The following is a 16,892-nucleotide window of genomic DNA, read 5'->3' as shown; positions in this document are numbered from 1 at the left end:
AAGTTTGGCAGACACTGATCATAATCCCATAACAGTGCAATCCCACCCGTCAGTGTTTGTTTCTCGGGACCAGAAACTGTGCTCCTCCATGTTCAGCTGCTGTGCGACTGCCAGCAGAAACTGGGAATTGTTTCATTCAATGACTTCCAGCAGGGCTGCTGGAAGGACATTGCAATGTTCCACGCAGCAGCTTCTCTCGTGGCTCTGGAAATACTGCAGGATAAGGCATGTGGTGTTCGTAATGCTCACAATAGTGCACAGCTAAGTGGGGTCCATGCTTCTTGGGATATGGCATACGTGCAGCTATACCAGTCTTTTGAGAAAAGGCAGGAAATATCATGGGTTCCACTTGAAATCAGGGGAGTAAGGGAGAAAATGGCATCATGGGATGTTGAAGCCATGTTCCCAGTCCCCTCTGCGAGAATGTTTTGGTCCCATGAGGCACTGCAAGTCCTTCCCAAAACCCCGTATGGCAAATTGCACTGTGGGATAGCTATGCACAGTACACTACTCTGCATCGACGCAAGAGCTGCTAGTGAGAATTCGCCCCACCGACACAAGGAGTGTGGTGTGGATACGCAGTACCGACTTATTGCAGCAGCTGGATGTCGATTTAACTGAAGTTGACTTAAGTTTGTAGTGTAGACGTGCCCTCGGAGTGTTCCCTTCTGGGGAAAAGTCTGCTGATTCATCCCTATGACACCTAGTGCACAGCTGCAGTAGTACCACCTAAACTGCAATGCTAGGAGAAACCAACATCAATCTGTTAGTATGAAGAAGCCAGGAAGTAGAAATCTTTGGAATCTTTATCCAGAAATAAATTCAAGAAAGGAAAGGATGAAGAAGGGTGGTTGTGGGGAAGGGTGTAGTGTAGGCCAGCATGTAATGTAAAACCCATGTTGATGTTCTGTACAGTATCAGGTTCCTATTGTTCTGTGTCATCTCTGCTTTCTGGCTTGCTGAAAGATTGCATTGATTCCTGTGCCAACTCACTGTACCTGGAAATAACACTGAGGGGCATATGGAAGAGCTGTTGAGTCTAAGCAACACTGAAACCCTTTGCAGGCAAAGCAAAGAAGAGGAGATTTATGGGATGTTGGCGTGGAACAGTAATAGTGTTTCAGTATAATCACACTTTCCGTCAGCATGCTGTACAATCTAAGTTGCTCCTAAAATACGGAAAATCATACTGTATTTGAACTGTTGGTGTATAAGTGAGGCTGAATTAATAGTGAATTTAAGCAAGATTTTTCATAATAGTAAAAGCCTGTTTTATCCATATTTAAATAACCATTTCTTAAGGGTCAGGTCTAATTTGATTCAACAGTTATGTAGCAGTTACATAGTTGCACCTTTTTTGTACCTAAAATCAAGGTTTTCAGAGTTTTGAGAAGGATCTGAGAAAAGTGTGAAGTAATATTTGTCACTACTGTTATGACTGGAGTAACCAACAGAGAGGGACAAAGGAACAGAAGGCAGATTAGTGCTAGGAAGGGTTTATTTTTAATGGCTATGTGCAGAATGTATTGTAATTACACTTTTAAAAGTGCTGTGATCACCTGGATCAGTGAACCTTTTTAGGGAAGGTGTGCTCTGAATGTTGACCTCTTCACCCTGACTTAATGTAAAACACCTGTCTTGCTGAGCAGTGCACAGCATAAGTACACATTTTAAGGTAGATGCTTTTGAAAACTCTGTAATACTGTCCTAAAATATTTCATTGTACTTACATTACGTTGCCTTATTCGGTGCCCTGTACCTTGCTCAGAACATTGTCTGGGCATTAAATTAATTTAATGTTTGTTTCAGAAATACATTGAGATTTCCTTAAAATCAATAGCCAGCACATGTGCACACAGTATGTCAATATAAATAGTTTCACTTCTACCCTCTCAAAATATAGTTATCTTTATGTAAAGAGCAACATTTCCCCCCTTACTCCCTGAACTACTTTTTCTTTTTCCCCCCTGAGACTCATCAAGCACCCTGTACTATTATTATTATTCCCTTTTAATGATAGTCCCAGATGGATGAGAAGGAACAGTCCCTGCCCCAAAGAACTCGTACTCAGATGGTATCAGGATTGATGTTTTGTTGCTTAAGGCCAAATCATGTAGTGCTCTGCTGGAGGGGGCAGAGCTCTTGGGAGGCCTTACAGGTTGACCCAGCAAATTTAGTCAGATATTTTTGTCTGAATTGTTTTCATGTTACCATTCCACTAACTAAATATATAATTATAAGATAAATGGTAGGCTTTGTTTATATTTTTGAATCAAATATTTTTGCACAATAGCACCGTAGGATTGCATGGCATTTCAGACATATGAGAAAATCCGATTCCTTGTACAGAAAGTCTGCAAATGAATGATAGAGAAGACACAAGTACAATAGAGCCCCTGTTTAAGAACTAATTGGGATTGAAAAGTTCATACAATTGAACATCTCAAAATTACAGTACGTATGGTGCTTAAGTTACAGTATGGTGCACTGCATCACTTTCTTCTCTTCCTTTAAACTACCCACTGCAAAGTGACTTCCAATGCATTGAAGGCATTGGAATGTGAAGGGACATTGATTTGTTCTTCATCAACATCACTTTTGTGTGTATTTTTTTTTTCCCTTGGGAAAAATTGTTCATATAGCTGGTCATTTGTAGATTGGTGTTCATAAAATCCAAGTTCTACTGTATAGATGTGTGACGGGATGCACTTGCCTTCTGTCAGCTGGGTGCAAATCTGCACAAACACACACACTGCTCATGGTGCCCCTTGTTGGCTGTTGCCCTTGTCAGGCAGATCTTCAGTGGCTCAGCCATCTGGCTAAGTCACTAAGTTAATAGGTGAATGGATGGATGAACCCCTTTTGAGGTAAAAGGTCCAACAGGGCCTGTCCCTGTTCCCTTGTTAATGTCTGTAGCCTTGTCTCAGTTCTCAGCCCCTTCTTGGCTAGCTCTAAGTCCGTGCCTGCCCTGGTATAGAGCAATGCCCCCAGGAGACTTTGCCTTCATCAGTTCTTATTGTCCCAGATCTCCAGCCAGGTCACTCCTTCAAGTTCAACCCCCTTCTGGGGTAATAAAGTTCAACGCAAGGTTGGCCCTCTGCAGGGTCTACAGCCCCAGCCCTGGGCCTGTTTAAACTCCCAGACCCTTTCTTGGGCTTTTAATGAAGTGTCTTATCCCCTCCTTGTGTCTTAGGCCACTTCTCCAGTGGCCAGGGGGATCCAGGCCTGCCCACTACTCCAGATCCACCCCAGGGACCCTGTAGACAGCAGCCACATATTGCTTCCTTTACTTGGTCGCTGCTGCTATTACCCAGGCTGCTTCCCACTTGGTCCCATCACCTTCTTGGGTTCTCTGTCTGTTCCCTGCTTTAGCAGGGCCTCCCCCAAGTCTCCTTGCCCGAAGGGTTTCTCCGTCTTCCAGGACTTCCTCAGTCTTCTGGTCCTTCTAGGCAGGCCTGGAGGACCCACCTTCACTGCTCCTTTTCTGGGTGGGGTATGGTAGGACCACAAAATCTCTAGCAGGAGGCCTCAAAGGGCCCAGCGCACACCATCACATGATGAAACTGTGGAGCTGTGGTAAGAGGAACAAGTGGGACAACAGTAAAAATGGGAAGAGGGACCATTATTTGTAAGTGGAAAGGTGTGGGATCAGGTGGCACTGAAGCAGGATTAGAGATTGATGGCTAGTTAATTAAGCGGAAATTTTTAGAGAAAGAGCAACCAAATTCTGCCCTTACTGACAAATAATGTTCTTGATTTCAGTGGTTTGCACAGAATGTATAGTGAAGACAAAATGTGTCCCATTGCTTTAATCCATTCTAAGTGGTAGGGTTGTTATCTGGCAGGAAATTTTGATCTATTTAACTTTCCGTGTTTTTAATTAGTTTTCATTATTGTTTTGAAAGGGGCTGACACTATTAGGAAGTACTGGAGTCGTTACTACCAAGGATCCCAAGGGGTAATATTTGTATTAGACAGTGCCTCCTCGGAAGATGATCTAGAAACGGCGAGGAATGAACTACATTCTGCTCTTCAGCACCCACAGTTATGTACTCTGCCATTTTTAATATTGGCCAATCATCAAGACAAGCCAGCAGCTCGCTCAGTACAAGAGGTATGTTAACATGGCAGCATCTTGTCTGTCTGCACACCACGATAGAAAGCTCCTCATTATTCAAGTGCATTTTGTGCTGATCACACTATATGTTCTTAGTCTTCTTGGAGAGCGGAACCTGTACAAGAACTGGATATGAATATAATTCTCCTGCTTTCACCTTCTTTTGCTTAAGGGAGAAAAGATGTTTCTAACTGCTTTTACCAAAAGCTACTGGGAGAGTGTTTTTTTTTTTTTTTGTTTTGCTTGTTGTTTCTTTGCTATTAGTTTAATCTTGATTTTTGTTTTTATCCTCCTTAGCACTATCCCCATTATCTTAGTCTTCACCATTGCTTAAAGCAATATATTATCCTTCAACCATGTGTAGCTTTTATGTAAAAGCTTTTTTCTTATCTACTACCCACTGACATGGGAGTCAAGTTGTAATTCTTATTCAGAAGTCCTATTTTGAATTTCCTAATCTAAGGTGTGATATCCTTGCCTAATTTGCAGTGATCATACAGAGAATCCTTTAATTGTTCCATTCCGTAAATTCAGCACTCGGTACTATTAGCAGTTGCTGAAAAATGTTTATATTTTAGTTGTCTTGTGTGCTGTTTTACAGCAGCAGTGTTGCGAGTAGTGTGTTTTTTTTTTTCTTCACAAGAAGCTCTGCTTTTTAAAAAATATTGTAGGAAGTAATGTATTTTGAACAAAATTTTAACCGAGTTTATAGTTATGCTGAAATTCAACAAACTGTGCAATCTTCTTTGTGTAAGAGGGTTAAGGCGCTCTGCACGATAAAAGGTTTATGTGAAATGAAGGTTTGCCCTGTGAATATTTGTCCTGTGAATGATAGTTTTCATTACAGTAAAGTAAAAACTGCTTTAGTATCATAATTGGGGTATTTTGCTGTCATATTAAAAATCTTACTTTTTTACGCATTGTTTTTTCAAAAATAATATGAACTTGCAAAGAATACTGGTGAAGCGGGGTGTAAAAGCCCTTTATCCACACTACACCAGCTACTATTTGTGTAGTATAGTATGTACATTCGTCCTGTACGGTCCAACACTGTCTCATGTCACACGTCTCCACAGCCAAACGGAATGGAGAATATGAATGCTATTTAGGTTAGAGTCAGACAAGTGGTATAGTTTTTAATGTAAACAATATCTGGGGATGTAATGCCACTTTTGATATGAGATGCTGAGAATAAATGAGGCTTAGGTAATTGAGGTTGCACTGTAAAAATACTTGAAATTTATACAAAAATCAAGCTTTACTCTACTCTCTGAAATTGGAATTAGTGTATTAGTGAAATTGGAATTAGTATCCATGTTACATAAAGGTAAACTGAGCTACACAATCTTACAAACCCGAGAAGATGCAGCGAGATAATGGCTGATCCAGGAATAGAATTGAGGAGACAATTGAATCAGATTATATATGATTCAGGGTAGGGATGTCAACCCTTCAGGATTGTCCTGGAGTCTCCAGGAATTAAAGATTATGTTATATGATGAAACCTCCAGGAATACATCCAACCAAAATTGGCAACCCTATTCAGGGGCAAAATTTTTAATAATGACTGTTTAATATTAGGTGCAGCTAAATAAGTTGCCTGATTATTCAAAAGTGCTGAGTACCTTGGGTTCAACAGTGCAATATTTATTTCCAAAACCCTGTTATCTTTAAAATGGCACTATGTCCCCAGGTACAGCTAGGTGGCCAGCACTGTTCTAAAACAGGCATGCACATTTATTTAAAAACCTAACCTTGAGGCACTTGCTTTTGAAATTCTTGGCCCTGGTTTTTAATGTGGCACAAACATGCCGTAAGTAGTATGTGGTCTACCAAAGATAAGAAGAGAGAGAGAAAAACTACCTTTTTTCCCCCCTCTCAAATTTGGGTTGGAGGATTTTCATGGTTCCAAGAAGGATGAGAAACAAGGAACAACTATTGATCTCTAACAACTGTTTATTATAATACAGATTTTTGTGTGTAGGATTTTTTTATCAACATTGTTTCAATATTGTAGTAAATTATGCTCAGTCATTAAACATGATGTTAAGATACTGTACTTTACCTTTCACATAAAGGAAGTTGATTCTACTTTATGTTAAAAGAAGGTTTATTTCTCCACTTTTTCTCTGTAATCACTTTAATGCTTTAAATGTATCTTTTAAAAACAATGTGGAGTATAGCTTTTTCTTAAAGGTGCTGTATAGATGTGTATTGATTGAAGCTTTTGATTATAAATGCTGCTACTTGAATATTCAGTCTACAATGCTTATAGGTATGACACATTTGTAGAAAATGAACAATCTCTTCATGCTATGTCTGTACTCTGCTATGAAGATTATTTAGCTTTACAGTGAGTTACAGAAGCGGATCCCATCCTACAGTTGGATAGTTGTGGGCGTTCCTTTGGGCCTGCACAGATCCAGTTGTGGGATTAGGGCCAAGATTTATCGTCCTCCATCCTCTTTTTTTCAGGACCCTCTCCTCCCACTCCCCTCCCCCCACTTTCTATTCTTCTCACCACATCTATATGTGGTGTCAATAGCAGTTGTTCTTCTTCGAGTGATTGCTCATAACCATTCCAATTAGGTGCGCACGTGCCGTGTGCACAGTCATCGGAAAGTTTTTCCCCTAGCAGCACCCGTCGGGTCGGCTGTGGAGGCCCCTGGAGTGGTGCCTTCATGGTGCTCAATATATAACTCTGCCGATCCGGTGCTGCCTCAGTTCCTTTTTACCTCCGGTGACAGTCGTTGGAATTGTGGCATCTTGCTTAGCAAGTTCTACCACGTTTCCCTAGCCTCGTTTGTTTTCTGTTCTTTATACATATTAGTTAGTTTAATTTTTAGTTCGTATTAGTACTTAGCAGTTGGGCTGGGGGATTTACTCCCGTCCTGACTGCTTTTTCTTGGGAGGGCTTACATGCCCAAGTCCAAAGGGTTCAAGTCCTGCTCCAAGCCCATGCCAACTGGCGACCCCCACGACGCTTGTCTAAAGTGACTGGGGGAGGCTCACCAATCCAATCGGTGCAGGATTTGTAAAGGGTTTCATCCCAGAACCAAAAAGGAGCGAGACTTTTGCCTCAAGCAGCTCCTTATGGAGGCTGCACTTAGACCTCAGCCTCCGCCGGCGTAGCAGAACCCAGCGCTGAGTTCTTCGGTGCGTAGTGCCCCGGCGACAGTGGTGGAAGCGGCACCACAGAAGGACTCTGGCAGAGACCCGCAGCACCGCCAAAACCAGCAGGATCGACCCGGCACTGCTCCCACTCCCCGGCGCAGAAGCGGCACTGGAAGCAAGAGAGGAGCAGATCTCCATCCCAAAGGCCCACTCCCCTGGAACCGGCCAGTGGGGCGCATCCTCGTGAGGAGCACCCAGTGCCGAAGTCTGCAGAGTTAGCACCGTTGACTTCAGCCCCGCAAGGGGGACCATCGAGTCCGGTGCTGTTGGACTCCTCGGCCCAGATCATTGAGGAGGTGGAGCTGCCATCCACCCCGGACACCTTTGCACTGCGAGGGACCACATCGCCATTAAAGTGCCGAGGTCACTCACTATTCGTGCCAAGCCTCCAGTACCACATCCTACAGCACCATCTCAAGGCAAACCAGCGATGCTCCGGCCCTCGGCACCGCTGATAGAGTCCTGGTGCCGCTCGCAATTACGGCACCGCTCCAGGTTGCGCCAGCATTCCCGGTCACGACGCCAATCCACGCATCGATCCCCATCGCACAGCAGGTCCCAGACCCAGCACTAGTCCCGACGCCGCTCAGTGATCCCACGCAGCTCTAGCCTCACGTAGCTGCTCGCTGGATCAGCTCCGCTCGGCACCACCCTGGCCTTCGCGGTCCCAATCCCAGTCTTCAGACTCAGATGCGGGATCTAGATACTCAGAGGGTTCTTCAAGGGTGGCTCTGCCTCTCATCAAAACTATACAGGTCAATGCCAAGACCATCTGGCAGACTGCCAAGGGTGTTGAGCGGAAATACATTGTGCCATTAAAGGGGTACGAATATCTCTTTACACACCCGCACCCTTGTTCATTGGTGGTTGTGGCAGTAAATGAGAAGGAGAGGCAGGGGCAACAAGCCCCAACGCCCAAGTCCAAGGAAGCCAAACGCCTGGACCTGTTCGGATGTAAGGTGTACTCCACGGGGGGGCCTCCAGCTCAGGATTGCCACTCAGCAGGCAATTCTGAGCTGGTATAACTTCAACTCCTGAAACTCGATGCTCAAGTTCAAGGAGCTGGTGCCAACTGAGTCCAGGGAGGAGTTTGGAGCGATAGTGGAGGAGGGCAAAGCGGTGGCACGGACCCATTCTAGATCTGTGTGGGCTCAACAAATTCATGGTAAAGTTGAAGTTCCACATGGTGGTCTTGGGCACTATTATCCCCTCCCTGGATCTGGGAGACTGGTATGCTGCCCTCGACATGAAGGATGCATACGTCCACATAGCAATTTGTCCAACACACAAGGTGCTTCCTACTCTTCGTGGTCAACCACAAGCATTACCAATTCACTGTCCTACCATCCAGCCTTTCAACAGCCCCAAGTGTTCATCAAGTACATGTCGGTCGTGGCTGCTTTCCTCCGTCGACAAGTGCAAGTATACCCCTACCTCAACGACTGGCTACTCAGGGGCCACACTAGGGCACAGGTACAGTCCCAAATCCATTTGGTCAGGTACATGTTCAAATGACTGGGTCTCCTTCTCAACTTGGGGAAGTCAACCTGGGAATCCATCCAAAGAATAGAGTTCATTGGGGCAGTGTTAGACTCGGTTCAGGTGCGAACCCTTCTGCCGGAGACCCGATTCCGAGCCATCAGACATAATTCAGAGCCTCTAGCAATTCCCAACTACAACATCAAGGGGGTGCTTGAGTCTCCTCGGACACATGGCTGCTTGCACTAACGTGACTTGGCACACCAGGCTGCGGCTCAGACCTTTGTAGGCACGGCTCACCTTGGCCTATTGCTCGGGGCACGACAGCTTGAATTCAGTGGTCACGGTGCCAGGGCAGGTCCTCACGTCCCTCCACTGGTGACACAACTCTCAAGTGGTGTGTGAAGGAGTCCCCCTTCCACAACCCTCAACCTTCCTTGTCCCTGGTTACGGACGCGTCCGCTCTGGGATGGGGTGCGCATCTTCAGACACAGGGCCTGTGGTGGCAGGACAAGCTCTCCCTACATATCAACATCAAGGAGCTGAGGGCGGTGCACCTAGCTTGCCAGGCCTTCCAGACCAGACTACAAGGCCAGTGCATAGTAGTTCTAACGGACAACACCACCACCATGTTTTACATCAACAAGCAGGGTGGAGCCCATTCCTCTCCCCTATGCCAGGAGGCCCTTTGACTGTAGGAGTTTTGCATAACCCACTCCATTCACCTGGAAGCATCCTTTTTACCAGGAGTTAATAACATACTGGAGGACCACCTCAGCAGGTCCTTCCGCGCACACGAGTGGTCCATGTCATACACCTCATTTTCCAAAGGTGTGGATTTCCCCAGGTTGACCAGTTTGCCACACGATGCAACAAGAAGTGCCCAACGTTCTGCTCCTTCCAGGGTCACAGCCCAGGCTCGCTCACGGATGCATTCTTGCTACCCTGGAGAGGTTGCCTGCTCTGTCTTTCCCCCGTTCCCTCTGGTGCACAAGGTCCTGCTCAAGGTCCGGAGAGAGGGGGCAAAGGTAATTCTGATAGCTCCAGCGTGGCCTCAACAACACTGGTACATCACGTTACCGGAGCTGTCAGTGGATGCACCGGTCACATTACGTCTCCTCCCCGACATAGTCACTCAGGACCTGTACCTCTCATCTTGGAGTACCTCCTACACCTGAAACAGCAAGGCCTGGTGGCATCCTCCATAAAGGTAGATCTCGCTGCTACCTCAGCTTTCCACCCAGGAGAGTCTGGTCGATGCGTCTTCGCCAACCCTATGGCTGGTCACTTCCTCAAAGGTTTGGACCACCTACATCCCCAGATCCAGCAGCCTGTCCCTGCGTGGGACCTTAACCTAGTCCTCTCCAGGCTCATGGGGCCCCCATTTGAATCACTGGCAACTTGCTCTCTCCTGTATCTGTCTTGGAAGGTAGCTTTCCTGGTCGGCATTATGTCTGCGAGGAGGGTGTCTGAGCTAAAGGCCCTCAACTCTGATCCACCTTAAACGGTGTTCCACAAGGATAAGGTGCAATTCAGGCCGCACCTGGCCTTTCTCCCCAAGGTGGTGTCACACTTCCACACCAGTCAGGACATTTTCTTACCAATCTTTTACCATAAGCCTCATGCCAGTAACCGGGAGCAGAGGCTACACTCCCTTGATGTTCAACGAGCACTAGCTTTCTACATTGAGCACACTAAGCCATTCAGAAAGTTGAACTAGCTGTTCCTAACGGTGGCAGACCGGATGAAAGGGCTCCCAGTCTCATCTCAAAGAATATCTTCCTGGATCACATCATGCATCCGCATGTGCTACGAGCTGGCCAAAGTACTGCCCCCAACTCTTACGGCACACTCCATGAGGGCCCAGACCTCGTCATCGGTGTTCTTGGCCCAGGTCCCAATCCAAGAAATCTGCAGGGCAGCAACTTTGTCCTTGGTGCATACCTTCACCTCTCACTACGCCATTGTCCGGCATGCCCGAGACTACACGGCTTTCAGCAGAGCAGTGCTACAATCAGCGTTTCCTTAACTCCAACCCCACCGCCTAGGTAAGGCTTGGGAGTCACTTAATTGGAATCTATATGAGTAATCACTCGAAGAAGAAAAATGGTTACTCACCTTTCGTAACTGTTGTTCTTCCAGAGGTGTTGCTCATATCCATTCCAAACCCGCCCGCCTTCTCCTCTGTCGGAGTAACCGACAAGAAGGCACTGAGGAGGCGCCGGGTCTGCAGAGTCATATATTGAGCGCCATGAAGGCGCCACTCCAGTAGGCTCCACAGCCAACTCGACCGGTGCTGCTAGGGGAAGAACTTTCTGACTACTATGCATGCGGTGCGTGCACCTAATTGGAATGGACATGAGCAACACATCTTGAAGAACAACAGTTACAAAAGGTGAGTAACCATTTTATCCTTATGTGCTTCCATTAGAATTATAATATGACACATTTGCACAATATGTTTTAAAACATAATTATTTGTATTTTTCTTGTAAATTAAGCCTGGACTATCTGTTAATTTTGAGTTTTGGGTGAAACTTGTAAACATAAAAATTTTGTTTGAAATACACAACTAATACAAACTTCGTGGAATAGTATATTGAGAATGGACTGAATGGACTGTACATTTCTGCTGAAATAGTTGACTTTATAGAAGAATAATAGAAAACTAATTGAATAAGGAGTATTATGGTTAATTTAAGGAGACAGTAAGTCATAAAGCTTATCAGTTTCTTGTTCCTGAGAACATTTATGTTCTGTGCTTACTGAATGAAAAATACAGACATTACACAATGAATTATGCAGTTAGTGAAACAGAGGATTAACTGCTTCCTTAAAGAATTCACTTTACTTTTATTACTGATTTTGGAAAAAGTAAAACAAAAGAAATGCGATGCTGAATTATCATTAGATCATTACTGATTTCAAAAGGATAATTTTAAAATATATTTTGAACTTATATATTTTTTAAAATAAAGGAAATGTAATTGTTCAATAATATGAATGTTTGTGCAAAACTCTTGTCTTGCTCTTAATGCAGTTATGCACTAAATTTAAGTACAAGTCACAGGGCAAAGGCAACATATTGAGGTTTCTAAGGACATGTGGAGTCTTGTAGACTGCGTAGTTTCCTTTTCTGTAATATACCTAAAAGGACCACTTGCAGTGTAATTAAACAAAATGTTTAAGAACTGAATGATGTACAGTGGAAATTATGAACAAATATTTATCTGCAGCAAAAATTCTTTACAAAACTATACAAGAGCCAAGCAATTTCAGCAACAGATGTTTGTTGTATTCACTTTGGGGAGATGCAATTGCTAGAGATTTCCAACATGTTAAGTTTCCTTTTATTAAACATTTTTCTCTACACACAGCAGTCAAAAGCAGCACTGCACAAAGTAAATGTCCATAGCGTTAAAAAGCAAAGCCATGAGTAATTTAATTCAAAAACTATGTAATGAGAATTTGTAAAAGTATACAGTAGATCTCGTTACTTGTACTGAAATGTAAGTGTACCTAATTTGTTTTACATCCCCCCCATAGGAGAACCTACTTAAGTTCTGAAGTTATTTAAGAGATCTGGGGAAATTTTATGAGATAGCCAATAAAAGTAATCCTGTTTTCCCTTACTCAGTTACTAATTGTGGCTTTGTTTCACTTTCTGGCTTTTTCAAATCTAAATTTTTATAAAAATTGGACAACATTTCATCATATAAACAATAAATTAAGTTGACATTTTAAAAACGATACCTCTTTTTTTTTTTAATTTTCAGCTGTCTGCTTGTATGCTATATACTCTATCTCCCAATGTCAAAGATATTTGTAATTTGTTTTGATACCACTGTGGTATGAACATACATCTCAGTATTTTTCAAATAGCTACTAATCGGTTTTTAAAACCAATCTAAACTGAGTAATGTGGATATAAAGAAATCTTATTTGATGGTTCAGTAAGCACATCATAAGATAACCCATCTGTTAAATTAAGATATCAAACATTAACATTATAAATTAAAATAGTTGGTTATATAGGGATCAGCTGTTACTAATTTTCAATGAAATGTGTTGGAAATATGCCTTAATTGGGAAATGTAAACATTTACAGATTAAAATAATTGAAGATAGTTACCTAACACAGTAGATGGAAGCATAGTTCAGTCACACAAATATTAATACATTTATTTATACAATACTTCCAATAGTCTGTTTCCAGAGCAGTTTACTTAGTTAACATACGTTTTTCCCCATAAGCCTTATTGGTGAGAGAGGATGTGTATGGTGTTCATTATTTTTGATTAAGGACAAGTGTTCTTTGTTATTCCCTCTTCAGATTTTTGTAATGCGGCTCAGAGGTAATAGGATGTTGTGTGGTGCTAAGAGTTTTTAGTATTTGTCATGCGGTTATCCTTTTTCTGGACTTCTGTGATATTGAAGTTGTTGGTGAAATTGTGCAGTCCATATTGCTTCAGTTTTGCCCACCAGAGTTCTATGGAGAAGCAGTTAAATGTCTTGCAGAAGGTTGCTGTTCTGGGGCATGGCTTCCCTCTGACACCCCCTACTGGTTCCATGTAACACTACAAGCGCGCCCTACCTCAGTTTCTTTCCTCGCGGTGGGGCTCCTCAGCTTTCCACACACCTTTCTGTGCTGGAGATATGGCTCAGCCCGCTGGCCAAGTCACAAACAAAACATCATACCTTCCGGGGTAGCTAAAGTCCAACTAAAAAAGTCCCAACAAACAAAAAGGTCCTTCTGCTCTTCGGGGGCTGCTCTTCAGCCCACCTGCTGAGTGCTGTTCCCAGCCCCTTTCTGGGCTACCTGTGCAAGTCTTTCTGGCTCTAGGATAGAGCACATGGCCCCCGAGCTGATTCCCCTGGAGTACTTTTCTCAGCCTCTTCTGGGCTCTCTTCCTTGTATCCATCCCTGCCCTTGTATAGAGCATTGTCCCCCAGGTTAGTTCCCTTAGAATACCCAGCCTCCTGTAGACCCTGGCTTAGGTCCTGCCACAGGAGCTTGTCTGCTCCGTGTGGTTCCACTCTTAGACTGATATATCCTTTTAAAAAGTCTGGGTGTCCCCATTAAGCTATCACCCGATTCTCCTTAATCCCATTTCCCCCTCTTAGACTGGGAAGCAGCTAACAATTATGATACCAGTGAGGCTGGCCCCATCTCTCCTTAAAGGGGCCAGTCACCTTGTACCAGTTACCAAACTCAAAGCTATGTCATGGTAGCAAATATGAAGTAATGGAGCATATAAACATTTGGGTCAGTTCTTTAGTTATCTGAAATGCAATGCATTTAGATAAACTGTTGACCAATTGTAAATCACTGAAGGTTTCAAGAGGTTTAAATTCCCTTTATGCAGAATGGTAGAACCTTTGATTTGATTTATTTTTTTACATAGAGTGGAGTTTCTATTATGTGAACAGTCTGAAAGAGCCTTTCTGAGTAAACTTTCAAATGATGCAAAAGTGGCATGTTATTCTTATTTGAGTGCTTGCTCATGTCCATTCCAATGTAGGTGTGCACGCGCATGTGTTCACCATGACTGAAAGTTTTTCCCTCGGTGGTACTGTTCAGGTCGGTTCCTGCATCCCTTGGAGTGGTGCCCTCATAGTGCGGTATATAGGAACCTGCCGACCCGCTGCCTGCTTAGTTCCTTCTTACCGCTCATGATGGTCACTGAAACGTTGCTGGTCTCTTGCACTTGCAAGTGTTCTTCTCAGTGGAATTCTGTAAATAAAATTGTACATAGTTATTACATTAAATAATAGCTAGAGCATCAGTTAAGTAGTTAGTATAGTAGTAGGTTCCCTGCGGGCTAGCCGGCCCTGGACTCCAGGGCATGCCTCGATCCCAGGGCTTCAAACAATGTGCGGCATGTCAGAAACCAATGCCGGTGAGTGACGCTGCATGATAGTTGCCTCAAGTGCCTCGGAGAAACACATGTGCAGGAACAGTGCCATATCTGTAAGAACTTTAGCCTTAGGACCAAGAAGGAGAGGGACAATAGGCTAAACTTCCTCCTGATGGAGGCGACACTTCATCCCCCACTTGGAGCTGCAAGGGGACGTGGCACCGACCACCTCAGTGTTGGTCAGGCATGCCCTGGCATTGCTGAGAGAGGCACAGCAGTGCTCCACCTCCCTGGCACTGAGAAAAGACTCTGCAACAAATGCAAAGGATTCCCAGTTTCATCATTCTTCCCCAGTGCACAAGAAGACAACCCTGGCACCGACTCCTTAGCACCGCTCACCATTGTCGGTGCCAAAGAAGAAACAATGATGCAGTGACACTGCTTTTCCCTCATCGGGGCACCGCTTGCTGGCATTGATCGGCACCGTGCTGCCGTGGTCGCCCAGGAGTGATTCTCCTGAATGAGATTCAGAGGCTGAATCCTACAATTCACAGAGGAGTAAACTCTGATCTACCTACAGGCACCGAGCACTGGACAAGGTACAGGAGATGGCGCCAAAACCAGATGCCAATGCAATGGCCAATGTGGAACTCTTGGGTGCTCCAACAGTTTCCAGGACCCCAGTTGAGACGTTTATATTCAGTGCCTTCAGAAGGACAAGCTTCCCTGCCATCTACGTCAGAATGGGGGTCAGTTCTTCGGCCAAGATTAGTGCTGAGTAATGGGATACCCCCTCATAGGACCCACCTTCAGAAGAGGCGGTACATGGGCCACTGCTGATGCAAGTCTTGTTGTCTTCCTCCCTGGATGAAGCAGTGGTGGGAACCACCATGGCGTCCACTCAGGACGACTACAGGACACATTAGGAGCTTATGCGCAGGGTGGCCCAAAATCTGGGTGTACAAGCAGAAGAGATTGCTGAGTCCTCTCACTCCCTGGTGGACATATTGGCACCCTGAGGACTGTCACAGGTAGCTTTGCCCCTAAATGAGGCTATTCTACAACCACTTAAGGCTCTCTGGCAAACTCTTGCATCTCTCCAGCCAATGGATAAGGGTACGGACCGAAAATATTTCATTCCTCCCAAGGATTGAGTTCCTATATACTCATCCACCACCAGGCTCACTGGTCATCTCAGCAGCGAATGAGAGGGAGAGACAAGAACAGCAGAGGCTGTCCCTGTAAGCCAAGGATGCCAAAACATTGGATTTATTTGGCAGAAAGGTATATTAGATGGGGCTGGGGGCATCTAGGTGAGAATAGCTAACAATCAGGCCCCTTTAAGCTGGTACGGATTCATCTTCCTGTCAGCCATGGAGAAATTGAAGGAGCTCTTACCTCTGGAATCCAGGGATGAGTTCTCAGCCTCAGTTGAGGACTGATCAAGGCATCCCTCCAAGTGGCTCTGGACGCGGCAGATGCCGCTGCCCTTTCCATGGCCTCAGTGGTCGTTATGAGATGGTGTTCCTGGCTACAGGCCTTGGGACTCCCATATAAGGTCCAACAGACCATTCAGGACCTACCATTTGAGGAGGGCTCCCTTTTCTTGGAGGAAACGGACTAAAAACTTCATAGTCTAAAAGACTCAAGTGCTACTTTGAAGTCCTTAGGCCTTCACATGCCAGCCCCCACAAGGAAGCATTATAAACCACAACCGATGGGCCGGTTCTACCCTCCACAACAGCGACAAAGACAGGACTTCAGTAGGAGGCAGAATAGGGGCTACAAGAGATGCCCTCCACCCCACTCCGCGTTGGCTCAAATATCTGCCCCGTCGAGACATACATCAGACCTTTTGATGGTACACCCGAGGACAGGCTTCATCAGTGGCATTTGTGGTACAAGTCCCGATCCAGGACATTTGCAGAGTGGCAACTTGGTCATTGGTCCACACATTCGCTTCACAGTATGCCATCACCCAGCAAGCCAAAGATGATGTGGGTTTCGGCAAACCAGTGCTTCAATCAGCATGCAAATGAACTCCGAACCATCCACTAGGGTAACTGCTTGATAGTCACCTACGCTGGAAGGGACATGAGCAAGCACTCGAAGAAAAAATGGTTACTAACCTTTCTGTAACTGTTGTTTTTCGAGAGGTTGCTCATGCCCCTTCCAAAACCCATCCTCCTACCCCTTGTTGGAGTTGCAAGCAAAAAGGAACTGAGGGGGCTGTGCGTTGGCAGGTTACTATATACTGCGCGATG

General features: G+C 44.8%; 1 protein-coding gene across 1 annotated transcript in view; it reads left to right on the top strand.

Annotated features, from left to right (window-relative positions):
* Positions 1-16,892, top strand: part of ARL15 (ADP ribosylation factor like GTPase 15) — a 249,287-nt gene that overhangs the window by 77,831 nt on the left and 154,564 nt on the right. Inside the window, exon 4 of the mRNA XM_029910942.1 lies at positions 3,906-4,114. Coding sequence (XP_029766802.1) covers positions 3,906-4,114 — 209 coding nt within the window. The remainder of the gene's footprint in view (positions 1-3,905; positions 4,115-16,892) is intronic.

This window comes from Terrapene carolina, unplaced genomic scaffold (genome assembly GCF_002925995.2).
Source record: "Terrapene carolina triunguis isolate 2854851 unplaced genomic scaffold, T_m_triunguis-2.0 Scaffold69, whole genome shotgun sequence".
Taxonomy (NCBI): domain Eukaryota; kingdom Metazoa; phylum Chordata; order Testudines; family Emydidae; genus Terrapene; species Terrapene triunguis.
This window is presented reverse-complemented; position numbering and strand designations above follow the sequence as displayed.